The sequence below is a fragment of the Pinus tabuliformis genome, chromosome 9 (assembly GCF_031772625.1).
Source record: "Pinus tabuliformis cultivar Carrire ecotype Pingquan chromosome 9, CPIR1, whole genome shotgun sequence".
NCBI classification, from domain to species: Eukaryota; Viridiplantae; Streptophyta; class Pinopsida; order Pinales; family Pinaceae; genus Pinus; species Pinus tabuliformis.
In genome coordinates this window covers 1,877,447,024-1,877,465,046 of record NC_142307.1, presented here as the reverse complement: position 1 = coordinate 1,877,465,046, position 18,023 = coordinate 1,877,447,024, and the positions used below count along the sequence as shown (strand labels likewise).

Below are 18,023 nucleotides of genomic sequence, written 5' to 3'. Positions count from 1 at the left end.
CTCATGCTCCTGCATCAAGAAACTTTGTCAAATCTGTCTTCAAATATGTCTTCAAATCTTCCATGCTTTTCTTTAAATCATCCATTTTCGCTTCCATGCCATCCATCTTAGCTTCCACGCCATCCATCGTAGCTTCCATGCCATCCATCTTAGCTTCCACGTCATTCATCTTAGCTTCTATGCATTTCTTTAAAACATCCATCTTAGCTTCCACGCCATCCATCTTAGCTTCTATGTCTCTCTTTAAACCATCCATCTTAGCTTCTGTTAATTTTTGTGCTAGTGAAATTTGTTACACTTGGTCTCGTAATTTTGATATATCATGTTGCATTTCTTCCTCTTATTCATGAGTCATGTTAGAGATTTTGGGCTGCTTACTAGGTGTTTCCATTTTCTTTCTTCGGGGCATCAATTACCGATAATAATTTTTCACTATGCCCTTTGAATTCCTTCAACCTAATTTTTCAATCCAAGCTTATGCAATAATTTTAAAAAAATTGCACACCATTTTTCACTTTGTAGGAGCTCAATATTGAATCTGATGTATCTATGTAATTTTGGATCTCCAAGGTCTGAAATTTCTTCATGCGGTAACCCTTTGATTAATCTTTCTAACCTCGCATGTCTGATCAAGATTGGATTCTCCAATGAAGAGTTATGCCAAATGTCCCAAGATGACCTGAGTATATACTGGTTCAGTAGAGAGAACTTGTACAATGTGCTGTGGGTCACTGTTTTAACCTTAGGTTTTGAAAATTATACCCAAAACAACTACAGTCCGTCCTCTTTCTGTAACTTCTTACGAAAATTCAATATGATGCTCAAAGGAAAAGTTATGATGGTTTTCCGAAGGTCACCTGTTTGGAATGTAATTCAAGGTCTGCAAAAAGCCTAATTCCTCAGATTATATCTCCGAAAATATAGCGAGACAAGATCTGAAATTTGGGCCCGAGGTTGAGTGAGATTTCGTCATAATGGTTTTCTTTTTGAGCTTCTGAAACGTCGCAGAAAGAAAGTTATAGTGAAAATTCCACGATGACTAGTTTGGAGCAGCGAAACCCTAGAATCCAGAGCTCTGATACCAAATGTTATGAAACCAACTCACAAAAAGATAGAAAAGATAGATGAACACCTTAGAGATAAGCCTCTCCGAGGGGGAAACCTCCTTTACATTACACAAATGAACAATTCTTGGATGATTCAAATGAAAAAACCTCCTTTCTATATATAAGAGTCTAAGGGGTCACAATATAACCAAAGTTGACCTAACAATAATAATATAAAGGCACAAAAATGACAATAATGGGATTCTATGGGGCACACTAATAACAATATGGGGAAATTAGGGGCACAACAATAATAATAAAAGATACAACAACAATAGTAATAAGGGAATCACTAGTATTATAGGGACCTAACATAGAGAGAGAGAGAGATGGAGGGCGAGAGAGGGAGGTAGGAGAGAAAGGGAGAGAGAGGAATTTAGAGAGAGGAGGAGAGAGGGGGGAGAGAGAGGGGTAGAGTGAGGAGGATAGAGGGAGGGAAAAAGAGTTTGAGTTGGAAGGGGAGTGGGGGAGAGAAGAAGAAAGACACACAGAGAGAAAAGTAGAGAGAGAGATATGGAGTGACGTGGGAGAGATGGAGAGAATGTGTATATGTTTCAATTTGAGATAGAGAGATAAAGCACGAGAGATAGAGGGAGAAATAAATATTGATGGAGGGGGAGAGAGGGAAGAACATTTCTTGCACTATATGCATTGATTTTAGTGTAGATTGTGATTTCTAATACTATAATATTGCTTGCACTAGGTGACTTGATTTTAGTGTAGATGTTTATTTCTAATGATATATGACTTCTTGCACTCGATGCATTAATTTCAGTGTAGATGTTGATTTATAGTCATATTTGATTGCTTGTACTAGATGCATTGATTTCAATCTAGATGCTTTCTAATTCTATATGATTGCTCGCAAAAGATGCATTGATTTTAGTGTAGATATTGATTTATAATTCTATTTGATTGCTTGCACTAGATGCATTGATTTTAGTGTAGATGTGTATTTCTAATTATATTTGATTTCTTTCACTAGATACATTTATTTTAGAGTAGATGTTGATTTATAGTGCTATTTTATTGCTTGCATTAGATGCATTGCTTTTCAATGTAGATGTTGTTTGCTAATCCTATTTGATATCTTGTATTAGATTCATTGATTTCATTGTAGACTTTTTCTTCTAACCATATCTGATTTCTTGCATTGATTTTAGTGTATATGCTTATTTTTAATTTGATGTAATTGTATGTATGATGGTACATTAAGTTTAAAGTGATTGGATTAACAATGTGCATTGATTTCAGTGTAAGTATAAAAAAATTCTTGACTTGAATGTGCATTGATTTGTGTGTTATAGTAATTCAACCTATTAATATTGGAGAGAAAGAGAGAGAAGATATGATGTTTACTACAATAGCTTGAATTAAATATTTGAATGGTTTACGATTTCAACTACCCCTTTCATATAATCGATATGAAAAGATGGCTAAACTAACAGTGGTGACAATAAGAATAGTAGAAGAAAATAGTTTGAGATTGACCAAAATGAAGACTATTGATCACAATGAAGACTATAATTATCAAAAACGGATAATTTTACTTGATAAGAGGAAGTCTATTTTGGACATCGAGCTCATCGTTTATAGCATTTTCTTAATCCACATAATATTTACATTAAATTTCCCCAAATGAAACAAGGAACAACCACAAGGAGCACTATATGGATGACCCTATATTTTCAAGAGTGGTACTTATGTTGGGCCACTTTTCTTGAATGAAAGTTGGGAAGGGAGGATCAAATGCAGGGTGAGCCCAATTTAGAAAGGAAAAGTGAGAAAGCCTTACATGGTTTTCGTTTCCTTTTCTGTAAAATTGATAGAGATTAAAAATAATTCATTGAACAATGAATACCACTGTGGGATGAATTATTTCCCAAAATTTCTAACCAACAAAAATTTCAATTAATCATCTATCTCTATTCTTTTTCAGTATGGTAAATGGCTGAGAAATAATTTTTAATAGAATCCATTAATTAAAATATCATTTCCATTTTCGTAAGCTCAAGGTTTCAAAGTTAAAGAATACGGGGATTTCAATATTCCCATCTAAAATTTACCTGAGAATCCCTAAAGCAATAGGTGTGAGGAGCTCCAATCTTGATTCACCCAAAAATTAGGAGGCTGGTTTCTAGTTCTTGTAGTGGAGTTCATAGATCCAACATAGACCCATCTAAATCTTGGTCTGATATGTGCTTGAGAAAGGGTTTTTTTAATGGAATTGATCAAATAAAGATGCATTTCCATGTTTAAAAGCTCCAGGTTTCAAGGTTGAAAATCTAGGGATTTGAATATTTCAATATTCTGTGAAATTGTACATACCCACCCTCACCTTTTAGCCTTTAAGTTCATATGGTTGTGTTACTCTCCACATTCAATGCACATACAATGAATTTTATTTCTAGGCAGTTACCGGCTTGGAGACCCAATCTGCGATTGAAGTCTTGGCGACAGACAATCCACTACTTTTGCCAATGATAGATGCGAGGATCCCTTCAAAAATGATCTTGTTCTCTGTCAATGTTGTGTTCTTATCGGGAATCGAACAATCCTTAGAGAATGAAATCTACCAACACAAACTAGTTAATCAACATCCTTCCATAAACAAACTGAAACAAGGAATAGTGAATTTTGTAGGATGAGGTATTGATCATACATACTTCTATCCCGGTAGGACAAATAGTAAAATTTATGGAGGAACCGCAAGGGGAATTATGGTCCTGAAAAATCTCCTTAAACTGTTTGATCGCCTTGGCTTCAGCTTCGCCATATATGCTTGTAGCTTCCCAAGCTGCCTTGCAATCTCCAATCACTTTTTTAGAGTACCAAGCTCCCGAGAGCATTGAGATGATTGTTACTCTCATAAATTTCTCATATTGACCCACAAGTTACTGATTCCCACAACCACCTCATTTCATACTTTTAAGAGAAGAAATATGCTTTCATAGTTCTAAGAGAAGAAAAAATTAGGACTTCATAGGATGTAGACAATATTAATGCAGCATAATATGGCAAAAAATCAAATCAAAATCCACATTCAGGAATATAAACTGTAGAAATTAAGGAAGGGGAATTTTGAGACAGAGCTTATAGATATTATGATATATGTAATAGATATCAAACATCTCTTTACCATTATTAAACCAAAGTTTGAAACTACAGGGTCACACATATCCATTTTCAGATGAAATTATGGTGGTAGCATGGTTGAGGAGAAATTAATGCGCATAGATGTCAAGCAGAGAGGAGAAGAATGCAACAACTGGAAACAACATGTGTATTGGTGATTTCACTTTTTGATTGGGTTATGTGTGTTTTTCACTTATTTACTGGGTTATGGTTTAGATCATGTGCTTGATGTTTTATCCAATCATTAACTCTCGATTTTCCCTTTCTGGTTAAGTAATAAAAAATAGAAATTTTAACAAGAATTATCTTTTTAATGAAAAGACAAAAACCTCGAATAATCAGACTTCCCTATTTTAAAGATGGTTAGGTTAAAATTTCAGCCAATTTTTTTTTATATAAAAGAATATGAAAAAGGTTTTGTGTATTACTTCTATATTTTGTCAATAATTATGATGAAAATGTATCATGGCGAATGAAACTTCGAGAAGATATTGTTACCATCATCAAGGATACAAAACATTTTGAAGGGAAAATGATGCTTAAAACATCTTGGGTCAAAATTCATGGATGACTGATTTCTATATAGCATCATTTCAAAATGATGCTTCCAGGAATGAAATTAAACATATTGAATAACAAATATTGGACAGTAATGTTACCTATCTTCATGAGCTATAGAGGAACTTGTTGTCTCCATTGCATATTCAATAACAAGGTCATTCCATTCACAAGTTTGATGGAAAAGTTGAAATAAGGATGTATTTTGACAACATGGTCATCTTAACAAAATGGGAGGATGAGAAAATATTGAAGCTGAAAGGGACATCTAGATAGGTACATAATTCTATGTATTTTTGACACCTTGATGAAGGTACAATGTCCTCTAATCTCTTGTGGTATGCTATATTCGGGGCACATCAATTATGTCAATCTTCATGTGATGAAAAAAAATGGTGCTTTTGGCTTTCTCACCATTGGTCCAAGGAACATTAGGCAATGTGAGGCTTCTATCCTTAGAAAAAATGACAAGCAAGCCTTTTATAATTCCACTTCAACATTTAAAGGACATTATAACAAATTATAGTTTAAAATGAAAATTGGTTTAGATTCATATTAGTTCTAGATCCATCAAGTGTTGAAGTGGATCAAATCGATATCAAATATCAATAGATGAAAACGTTTCCTCAAATTTTATACTTGGAAGAAATTCGCATCTAAAGAATTTTGATCCCTCTAAATTCCATCAAGATAAATATATACTAATAATAAATAAACACAAATAGATAAATATAAACTAATAACAAATAAACTGAAATATTATATCTCTATGATCAAGCCATAATCTTATTTTAAACTATCAAGTCATTAAATTATATAAAATTAAATGATATTTTTTATTGAATCATTATATTATATAAAATAAAATAAAGTAAAAATTATCAGAAACATTATCCTCTATATGAATACAAATAACTTTAAATTTATATTTAGAACAATATAATTAATTTAATTTTTTTTATCGAAATATTACTACCATCATCCATATAAATGCAATTTCAATTGATGTGTTGCTAAAGAATACGCTATAAAACATCAAAACCCATATCTTCCTCTTTTGGGTAAATTTTCTTTTGGATCCCTCTGGGAAAAGTCCCATAAATAAAGGTATCAAGTTGGAAGATAAGACTAAAAGGGTGGGATACCATTCCTCGTGAGGTGAAAGGAGCTAACATGCAAGTGGGGATGATGTGTTGTAATCGATTTTGTTACATTATTGGAAAGACCAACATATATGTAATTTAACTTTTAGATAACAAGGTGATGTGGGATAGTTGATTTTGTTATAATTATTGGGATGTGTGTAGGATGAGTGTAATTTACCAACTGGATGAAAGTAAAGAGATAGCAAGCACTTTCGTAAAATCATAATGTAATTGTAAGCTTCTAGCGTCATTTTTCTATTTTATCAAAACATTTTTGCTTTCAATTTTTGAGAAGGTGTGGTATCAGTCACAGAGGAGCATTTTTGCCATAGCTTTTCACAACTTGTACGATGAACTAGTAGACAATGTTCGAGTTAATCTAGTGTGATTTGAAAATTGACATGCCATGAGAGTCGGACGCTCACACTTTCAATGAAAATATTGCCCAAATTATATAGAAAATTTGGTGAGTTTCCAATGGCTCTTACCTTTCCCTGCTCTGGTTCATGCATATTCCAGAAAACATAGGTCTGAATGCAATCCAGTCCTCCCTCTTTAGCTTTGTATATTAGCCCAGCCCACATCTGTACAGTTACACAAACAGTAACCATCATTCAATATTGATATCATATGTATATACAACTTATATATATTGTCAAACAGGGAAGAGAAGAAATAAAAATTCTACATATTTATAATTTTATAAATGGTAATCATTATTCACCATTGGTATCATTCGTATATACATTGTAAATATGTTAACAAAAAGAGAAGAGGAGAAATACATATTTATTGTATATATACTGTGATCTAGACAGATCACAGTATAAAAGATGTTTTTGTCGAGAATGGACCCATTTACAAAAGCCTGTCTCAAGTTTCTAAGAGCTATAATGGTTTAGGAGATTCGCATGAATCTTTGAAGGTATATTTTCCATAAATTTCGCGTTTTAAGTCACTGTTTTCAAATGTGGTTTCCGAAGAGATGGAAATTAATTTTCACAAACTAAAAGATTTTTTGTTGATAACATCCTCATCTACAAAAACCTCTCTCAGTTTTTGTACCGCTCTCATGGGTTGAGATATTCAAAGGGATCACTGGATCCTATTTTTCAGTATTTCATGTGGAAAAAGCTCATGGGTAGTTAGTGACTTGGATGTCACCTCATCAAATAAGACTTGCTATCAAATTTGAATTATTGTTCCTTATCACCAACAATCCTCAAAGATGGTGCCAAGAAGATTCATTAGTTTCGAATGTCCTATATTTTAGTCATATTTTTGTGACACAGTTTTCAGATATTTGTAATAAATATTGATATTTTTTTATCAAGATATTTTGTGGAGAATTTGTATCAATACTTCATCAATTGAAGTAATAGGTGTTGGGACTTGTTTGAAGAAAAAGACTTGTGTTGTAAAGCAGCTCACATAGCCACCATTGATAAGATTTTTAATAATACAGTACAATCATCACAAGATTCTTGTGTCAATTTTATTGGTGAAGTGCATCTTTCTTTATCAATTTGTTTTCTTTTTATTCTCATATATGATTCTAAAATTTATTAACCATTAAACCTATTTAAATTATAATATATAATTTATTGGTTAAACATTAAACCTATTTAAATTATAATATATAATTTATTTGTTAAATAAATAAGATGCCATTAAAAATAATCTAAATATCTAAAATTTTAAATCCATGAAATGCGTGTACGAATGGGTTTTGAATATCTCTACTCTACTCCAGGAGACTGTAAATGAGAAACGTGTGGATGATAGAATGGGTTTTGAATATTCATAGTGCAGGAGAGGAGGGGAGAGTGTAAATCAGATCATCCATCAAGTCGGTGTCAAGAGGTGGAAATGGAGGTAAGAAAGTAAGTCGGTGTCAAGAGGTGGAAATGGAGGTAAGAAAGTGAGTGTGAAGCCGCGAATGAGGAGAGGAAAAGACATCAGTGACGTACGTATGTATGTATCGAACACAATTTACGTACGGAACCAATTAAACACGTGGAATATTAAAATAATTACATGTCCAGCCAATGTGCTTCAACTATGACGTCCTTCCACCCCTCCTCTTGTCAACTATCACTATCACGTCGTCCCTCCCCTCCTCTTGTGAAATTTGGAGTTTCTCGACAGACTGTCGAGATCGCTTAAGATTTTCAACTATCACGTCCTCCCTCCCTTCCTCTTGTCAAATTTGGAGTTTCTCGACAGAGATGGCATGGCTTAAAATAAGTAAATATATTCAAACTTTGAATTTCATTAAAAAGTTATGTTGGTACATTTAAAATAATTTTTTACATTCATTCATTTTTTATTTTTTATTTGGCTTAATTATGAATGAATTTTGTTAATTAAAAATAAAAAATTTCGCATATTTTGGACGTATAGCAAACTGAAGACGTAAAAGTTATGACCGTGCGCGTTCACAATAATTTTTTACATTCTTTGATTTTTTTTATTTTATTTTGGGTGGTTAAGAATTTTATTAACTAAAAATCAGAAATTTCATTTGAAGTTTGGAACTATAAAAAGTTAAGCTGGTACATTCAAATTATTTGTTTACATTCATTCATCTTTTATCTTGGGTAGTTATGTAGTTTATTAACTAAAAATCTAAAATTTCACTTTAAAAAGTTATGCCGGTACATTCAAAATATTTTTTTACATTCACTCATCTTTTATTTTGGGTAGTTATGAATTTTATTAATTAAAAATAAAAAATTTCAGTTAGAATTTGGAACTATAGCAAACCGAAGACCGTAAAAAGTCATATTTTTTTTTTTTAATTTATTTGGGGCAGTTATGAATTTTAGTAATTAAAAATAGAAAATTTCACATAAAATTTAGAACTATAGCAAATCGAAGACGTAAAAAGATATGCCAGTGCGTTCACAATATTTGTTTACATTCACTCATCTTTTATTTTGGGTAGTTATGAATTTTATTAACCAAAAATAAAAGATTTCACTTAAAATTTTTTATTTTAAGGAAGGAAGGGGTGGTCACAGTTTAAAGCTAAGAGTGGTTAATTTGATATTTGATTTTTTTTGTTTATTTATAAAAGGTAGTTGTTGGCTGATTGCTAAAATTTACAAAGATGTATCTTTCGGAATTTGAATTTAAAATTATATCTCTCCCAATTTGAATTTAAAATTATAACTTTTTATTAAGAAAGACACAGTGAAACTCATGCACCTCTTGGAATTTGAAACTATTATTAGAAACACTCTATCTTGGTCACATTTATTCTCCTCGAGTAAAGAGTAAAAACAGATAGTTGCACATTTATTTATTCTAAACCTTAGATGTTGCAATTAAGTTTAGTTGTTGAATTATTGAAGAGGAACACTCTTGAGAACAACTGTTTCGATGGTGAGGCCCGGCCCGAATCCAAACAGAACTCCCATTTCCAATCCCTCTCCGCTGGTTGAACATCCGTTTTGTAGAGACGCCTTCCTCGTCTGATCCAATATGAAGTGGACGCACGCACTGGACATGTTTCCGTATTCGCTCATAACGTGCCTGGTGGGTATCAGTTTTGTGGGATCCAGATTGAGCTTGGCCTCCACCCGATCAAGGATGGCACGTCCTCCGGGATGAACAACCCAGAACAACTTGTTCCAGTCGGATATTTTGAACTGACTGAACGCCTCCACCAGACAGTTTTCAATGTTGGCAGAGATAAGATCCGGAACCGCGCCTTTGAGTTGGAAGGTCAGTCCGACCTCTCTCACCTTCCCACCGATGGCTCCCTCGCTGTCGGGAACAACTGTCTGGGCTGTCCAAACGATTTCGAAACAGGCCTTCTCCACTTGAGGGATGGGATCAGCTCCCACGATGAGGGCAGAAGCACCGTCGCCGAACAGAGCTTGCCCCACCAGGCTGTCCAGGTGAGTCTCGGAGGGTCCACGGAAGGTAACGGCGGTGGTTTCACTGCAGATGACCAGCACCCGAGCTCCTCGATTGTTTTCGGCAAGGTCTTTCGCCATTCGAAGAACGGTGCCTCCGGCGAAGCAGCCATGTTGGAACACGCCCACTCTCTTCACACTCGGGTGCAGCCCCAGCAACTTGGCTACCTCAAAGTCTGCTCCGGGTAGATCCGGAGTCGTTGTGCTGCAAAATATGAGATGAGTGATCCCAGACTTGGACTGCCCCCACTCCTTAATGGCCTTTTCAGCCGCCTCTTTTGCCAGCCGGGGCACCTCCATAGCCAACATCGCCTGTCGTGCGTCCAACGATGGCACCTCCACGAACGCGCACACATCGGGATTCTTCTTGAGAATCTCCTCCGTCAGGTACATGTATCTCTGTTTTATTGCCGACCTTTCACCTGCATGGAGCCATATGTATGATGATTAGAAAAGCTAACATCATTTCTGTATCCAAAATCTTGGATGATTCATCACATGAACCTGTTTTTCCCACACAATTCTCTAATTTGTTAATATATATACCAAAGAGAAAAAGAAAAACAAGGGAAAAAAAAAAAACTTTAATTCATTTTAATATTATAAAAAAAAAAATTGCTACGAATTTTAATGTCTCTCATTTGATAACAAGGATTTTATACCATTTCTTTTAAAAATTTTAACACTAAAAACATATTTTTAATTAAATAAATAAAAGTTGTAATATAAAATCAACTTAAAATGCATATTGAAATTTCCATTATTCTATTATAATAATACTTTATAACAATATTTTTTTCCAACTTAAAAATGATAATAGATTTATTTAAAATGAATCCAAATTTATGAAATAGTTATTTATATGAAATTATATTTTACTGAAAAATTGCAATAATACTTTTAAATTATAATCAATCAACTTAATATCTGAAAAATATTACAGCCACCAAATTGCAATAATATCTGAAAAAGTTACCGCCACTAAATATTACAATAATATCTGAAAAAGTTACAGCCACTAAATTTGAAAAGTTCACCTGTTTGACTAGCTGGCTGGCTAATAATAATAAAAAGTTCGTCTCTAAATTTGAAAAGTGACGCTACGCTAATATTGATTAAGTATTGCAGATTTCAGAATAATATTTCTTCGCATGAAAACAGGACAGGTTGGTTTTTGTAATAAGAATAAAATTTCTTCGCATGAAAACAGGACAGGTTGGTTTTTGTAACAAGAATAATATTTCTTCGATCACATGATTGATTCATGAATCGAACAGAATGAAGAAACTGAAACTGAAACTTACATATTCGCTTGAACTTATCCTTGAGCTCTGTGTTATGCTCGTTACCGGTGATTCGAAAGTAGTAATCTGGATATGTGCTCTGATCCACAGCATTGGGTGGATTGGCAGTGCCGATAGCAAGGATCGAAGCGAAGCCATCTGCCCTCTGCAACTTCCTGAAACCTTCAAAATCAACGCCCCCCATCTCTGCTCTGCTCTGCTATGCTATGAGGCGGTTAAGCGTGGTACCAAACCCTGGACAACAAATCTCAATATTTACTTTACTTTACTTTGATGGTCTGGTCTGGTCGAATAGCTATAAGAATCTCTAAATCTATAGCAGCTATTTATACACTTTGATATGAAATAAATATGATTATTATATAATGCATCAATGACCCATTAGTCCAATATGATTATTATATAATGCATCAATGACCAATTAGTCCAATATGATTATTATATAATGCATCAATAGACCAATGAGTCCAATATGATTATTATATAATGCATCAATAGACCAATTAGTCCAATACCATGGCTTTTATATACCATGGCTTTTATAGTCAACACCAACCAACCATACAGCTATATCTTGGGTTTTGAATATTCATACATACTCCAGGAAAGGAGAGGAGAGGAGAGGAGAGGAGAGGAGAGGAGACGAGACGAGACGAGACGAGAGGAGACTGTAAATCAGAAACGTGTGGATGATGAATGGGTTTTGAATATTCAGATTATCCATCAAGTCGGTCGAAATTGAGTGACGCAACTGTGAAGCCGCCAGCCGCAACTGCGAAGCCGCCGATTTATTAATATTATAATCTTATGCTTGCTTTGTTTGAATATCTTGGGTTTTGAATATTCATACATACATACTCCAGGAGAGGAGACTGTAAATCAGAAACACGTGTGGACGATGAATATTCAGATTATCCGTCAAGTCGGTCGAAATCGAGTGACTCACGCAACTGTGAAGCCGCCAATATATATGAGTGACTCACGCAACTGTGAAGCCGGCAATGAGGAAAAGGAAGAAAATATAGTGAGTGTGAACACAGTCACATACCAAACCATCTTAGTCTTTGAGACAAATTATTCATACTTAGGCTTTGAATGCGCGTTTGCTAGCCATGTGGTTGAGGCGGTTTTCCACTATGACGTCCTCCCTCCTCTCTCTCGTCAAATTTCGAAGATCGCTTAAGATCTCCTCATCTAACCTATCGACTATTTAGTCACAGTGCAAAATGAGTAAATATATTCCAACTTTGAATTTTATTAACTAAAAACCAAAAAAATTACCTAAAATTTGCAACTATAGCAAACCCAAGACTGTACTTCTTTTCTCTCTTATATGTTGTGGTGTATTTTCGTGATATTTATCAAGTTTTAAGGGTGTTTAATATTGACATTTAACATGGAGATGGTATCATACATGTTTTAAGGGTGTTTAAGATTGACATTTAGCATGGAGATGGTATCATACATGTTTTAAGGGTGTTTAATATTGACATTTAGCATGGAGATGGTATCATACATGTTTTAGGACAGCTAGCAAAAAGAAGAGTGTTCCACAAAGAAAAAGAGGTGTAAAGCCCATTTAATTAGATATATTATTTATAATATCTAACAATTTTCTTTCTTGGCATTGTTTTACTTCAATAATGGTGATGACTTGATATAAATTCACTTATAGTAGCTAATAATAATTGTCCTCACTATTGATTTGACAAGTAAATTATGATATTTATTTTTTTCTTCAGAAATACAACAAAACCATTATCTTACTATCTATTTTTATTACTTTTAAATTATTTTAGCATTTCTTAAATCTAATTATTTTTTTAGAATAAATTATATAAAATCAATAATACATTTACATTTATAAAATTAATGATATATGAGAATAAAATTATGTAAGTAAATCTACTTATTTCTTTTAACATTCTGTTAATGGTTTTCAAGCATGGGAGGGAGAAGATGAAACAAGTGAAAAAACCTTTACCATATTCATTATATCCCTATGAAGTTCCTTTCTCTATTTAGTTTGTTTATCCATGCGCATTGGTTTGTTGAGTATGGGAATGATTGTCGCTACTTTTAGAAATTATTGATGTTAAAATAGTTTAAATGACTTTTTATATGTGAAAAATTACAATGAGATTCAGTTATTGATTAATTGAGTGACATTTCTATAAAACATGGGTGTTATTGCTTGAAAGTGGAGATATGCACCCCGAAATATATTCATTTTGAATGATAAACGGATCTTAAATTTCATAAAAGATTATAATATTATTGACCAATATTTATATTTTAATTTATTGATAAGTAAAAATGAATATGTTGATGAGAAAGTCTATTTATTAATATTATGATTATAAATATGTCTTATATACTCAAAATATTAATAAAAATAAGGTATTTTTATTAGATATATTTTCTAAGCCTTATAAAAATATTCTAAATATAATGTTCTATCGTATTTATATTTTGGAATCACTTTCCATTGATACGCTTTATTTTTAAATAGATACACTAAATAAAAGTATTTTAAATATTATATGTTATGGTTTTTATATTTTGTAACCATTTATTATTGATACATATTTTCTAAATGATTAAAATTACACATTTAATTCTAATAATAAAATTGAAAAATTTAATAAAAACTCATTAATTTACATAAATGTTATATTGTAAGTAGATCTATTAATTTTGGGAACCCCAAATTTCGGAACTTCAGAATGTCGCAGAGTCAGAATTTTGTTTTGTGACCTCGGAGGGCCCGAGACTTCAGAACGCTGAAATGTCGGAGGTTCATTTAAAAGAAACTCGAGATAGCATGGAACTAGGGAAGTAGGACGAATTTCAAAACTTCAGGGCTTTAGAACCTCGTAACTTTTTATCTCTTATCTCCGAGCGTCCAAAGGCTATTGATTTGGTAAGTAAATTATGATTAAAAATTTTCATTGTTTCAAGAAATACAATAAAACAATCATTTTATTATCTATTTTAATTAATCTATCTTTATTGTTTTAAAATTATTTTAGCATTTTTTAAATTTAATTATTTTTTTTAAATCAATTAAATAAAATAGATAATACATTTAAATTTATAAAATTAATGATATATGACAATAAAATTTTATAATTAAATCTACTTATTTCTTTTCACATTCTATTAATGGTTTTCAGGCACGGGTGGGAGAACATGAAACACGTAAAGAAGCATTTAGGATATTCATCATACCTCTATGAAGTTATTTTCTTTTCTGTATTTAGTTTGTTTATCCATGAAGTTCATTTTGGGCATTGGTCTCTTGAGTATTGGAATGATTGTCTCTACTTTTAGAAATTGTCGATGTTAAAGTAGTTTAAATGATGTTTATATGTGAAAAATTACAATGCTATTCAATTACTAATTAGTTGAGTGACAATTTTAAAAAACAAGTATGTCAAACTACTCATTGAAAGTGGAAATATGCACCATGAAATCTACTTATTTTGAATAATAAACTAATCTTAAATTTTATAAAAAATTATAATATTATTGAACAATATTTATATTTTAATTTATTCATAAGTAAAAATGAATGTGTTTACCATAAAGCCTATTTATTAATACTACACGTGCCTTTCATAGGATATCTTGATATTAGGATGTCTAGTCCATTTAGGATAGAGAGCTTCCTAGATTCTAGTTCCCAATCCAGCTCATTCCATTGTTCTGAGGCAAGCGCCTGGGGCCAATCCATTCATTCCTTCCATTTCCTCCATTCTTCACTAGACGATTATTCTTCGCAATACTGATATACAGTATGGAAGTTCCTTCCAATTCTGTATAGAAAGAGATCACTTAAGTCCTATCTCCCAAGAAATTGATCTCGCTTCTTCCATGAGTCTTACCGTTTTCCCATTTTTGATCTCCTAGAAGACATGTTGTTGTATGAGATATTTGTTTTGGACTTCCATATTACAAATTTCTAAGACTTTAGATGGGTCACGATATCTGATGATATCTTCTGTTCGAGTTGGCATGTTGTATTTTCGTGTCTAGATTTGTTTCCAGAGGTTGGGTCTGCCTTATATCCAACACCACCATAGTTTGGCTCACATTACTTCATTTAGAGTATAAGGGTCCCGGAGACCCAGGCCTCCTTCCATCTTGGTCTTAGTTAGGTTGGGCCATGATACCAAATCCCACTTTTTTACTTATTGGGCTCCTCCCCATAATAATTTTTTAAAACTTTCCTCCATCTTTGTGCAGGAGGTTTTTGCGACTGCCATCCGTGAGAGCTGGTAGATCGGAATATGATTAGAAATCATTATTATATAATGCATCAATATAATAAAATGGACCAATCAGTACAATACCATGGCTTCTATAGTCTAATATAATTTAAAATACATTATATTACAATATATATTAATATATCATTATAAATATTAACTCTAGATATATATGGGAGGGAAGAACAAATACATAGAGCAATAGAGGTAGAGAGATAGAGGGAGTGAGAGAAAGGGAGAGAGAGGGAGGTAGGACAGAAAGGGATAGAGAGAAAGGAAGAGAGAGAGGACTTGAGAGGAAGGGAGAGGAAGAAGCAGAGAGGGAGGGATATAGGGATTGAGTTTGAAGGGGAGACAGGGAGGCAAGAAGAAATACATAGAGAGAGAAAGTAGAGAGAGGGTGTGTATGTTTTTGGTTTAGATAGAGATACAAATCCTACCCCTTTATGGAGTACTAATAAGTTATTCTAAGTGGCATTGTTTTACTTGAATAATGGTGATTCCTTGATATGAATTTACTGATAGTAGCCGATAATAATTTTCCTAGCTATTGATTTGATAAGTAAATTACGATAAAAACTTTTCATTGTTTTAAGAAATACAATAAAACAATCACCTTATTATCTATTTTAATTAATTTATCTTTATTGTTTTAAATTTATTTTAGCATTTCTTAAATTTAATTATTTTTTTAAATCAATTAAATAAAATAGATAATACATTTAAATTTATAAATTTAATGATATATGACAATACAATTATATAAGTAAATCTACTTATTTCTTTTCACATTCTATTAATTTTTTTCAGGCATTGGTGGGAGAACATGAAACAGGTGAAGAAGCCTTTAAGATATTCATTATACCTCTATGAAGTTATTTTATTTTCTGTATTTAGTTTGTTTATCCATGAAGTTCATTTTGGGCATTGGTCTCTTGAGTATTGGAATGATTGTCTCTACTTTTAGAAATTGTTGATGTTAAAATAGTTTAAATGATGTTTATATGTGAAAGTTACAATTCTATTCAATTACTGATTAGTTGAGTGACAATTTTAAAAAACAAGTATGTCAAACTGCTCATTGAAAGTGGAAATATGCACCATGAAATATATTTATTTTGAATAATAAACTAATCTTAAATTTTATAAAAAAATTATAATATTATTGAACAATATTTATATTTTAATTTATTGATAAGTAAAAATAAATATGTTTACCATAAATCATATTTATTAATACTACATGTGCCTTTCATAGTATATCTTGATATTAGGATGTCTAGTCCATTTAGGATAGAGAGCTTCCTAGATTTTAGTTCCCAATCCAGCTCGTTCCATTGTTCTGAGGCAAGGAACTGGGGCTAATCCATTCATTCCTTCCATTTCCTCCATTCTTCACTAGACGATTATTCTTCCCAATACTGATATACCGTATGGAAGTTCCTTCAAATTCTGTATAGAAAGAGATCACTTAAGTCCTATCTCCCAAGAAATTTGTCTCGCTTCTTCCATGAGTCTTACCGTTTTCCCATTTTTGATCTCCTAGAAGACATGTTGTTGTATGAGATATTTGTTTTGGACTTCCATATTCCAAATTTCTAAGCCTTTAGATGGGTCACGATATCTGATGATATCTTCTGTTCGAGTTGGCATGTTGTATTTTCGTGTCCAGATTTGTTTCCAGAGGTCAGGTCTGCCTTATATCCAACACCACCATAGTTTGGCTCCCATTACTTGATTCAGAGTATAAGGGTCCTAGAGACCTAGACCTCCTTCCATCTTGGTCTTATTTAGGTTGGGCCATGATACCAAATCCCACTTCTTTACTTGTTGGGCTCCTCCCCATAATAATTTTTTAAAATTTTCCACCATCTTTGTGCAGGAGGTTTTTGGGGCTGCCATCCATGAGAGCTGGTAGATCGGAATATGATTATAAATCATTATTATATAATGCATCAATATAATACAATGGACCAATTAGTCCAATACCATGGCTTCTATAGTCTAATATAATTTAAAATTTATTATATTACAATATATATTAATATATCATTATATATACATTAACTCTAGATATATATGGGACGGAAGAACAAATACATAGAGCAATAGAGGTAGAGAGATAGAGGGAGTGAGAGAAAGGGAGAGAGAGAGAGGTAGGACAGAAAGGGATAGAGAGAAAGGAAGAGAGAGAGGACTTGAGAGGAAGGGAGAGGAAGAAGTAGAGAGGGATGGATAGAGAGATTGAGTTTGAAGGGGAGAGAGGGAGGGAAGAAGAAATACATAGAGAGAGAAAGTAGAGAGAGGGTGTGTATGTTTTTGGTTTAGATAGAGATACAAATAAGTATAAATGGAGAGAATGGGGAAAAGAATGACAGAGAAGGAGGGAGGGAGGGATATAATGATAGAATTCGAGGGCGAAAAGAGAGAGAGAGAGAGAGAGAGAGAGAGAGAGAGAGAGAGAGAGAGAGAGAGAGATTGGAGAGAAAGGGAGATAGAGTAAGGAAGAGAGTGAGGATGTGAGGGAGAGAAGGAAAGAGGGAGGAAGAGAGAGAGGGAGGTAAGAATAAAGACACAAAGA

General features: G+C 33.0%; 1 protein-coding gene and 1 pseudogene across 1 annotated transcript; both read right to left on the bottom strand.

Moving 5' to 3' along the window:
- LOC149156398 (boron transporter 1-like) overlaps positions 1 to 6,555 on the bottom strand; it is a 35,849-nt pseudogene extending 29,294 nt beyond the window's left edge.
- A 2,721-nt stretch (positions 6,556 to 9,276) lies between these two features.
- LOC149156397 (pinosylvin synthase-like) lies at positions 9,277 to 11,449 on the bottom strand. The gene is made up of 2 exons (XM_089438140.1): positions 11,172 to 11,449; positions 9,277 to 10,289 (listed from the first exon to the last, which is right to left on the bottom strand). The coding sequence occupies exons 1-2, from the start codon at positions 11,353 to 11,355 to the stop codon at positions 9,292 to 9,294; spliced, it is 1,182 nt and encodes a 393-aa protein (XP_089294266.1). The 5' UTR covers positions 11,356 to 11,449; the 3' UTR covers positions 9,277 to 9,291.
- Between the last annotated feature and the right edge of the window lie 6,574 nt (positions 11,450 to 18,023).

Bases quoted from the DNA above. Each gene is read 5' to 3' on its own strand.
- LOC149156397 (XM_089438140.1), bottom strand. From the start codon at position 11,355: ATGGGGGGCGTTGATTTTGAAGGTTTCAGGAAGTTGCAGAGGGCAGAT. The intron at 10,290-11,171 runs GTAAGTTTCAGT...GGCTCCATGCAG, and splicing joins GGATAAGTTCAAGCGAATAT to GTGAAAGGTCGGCAATAAAA.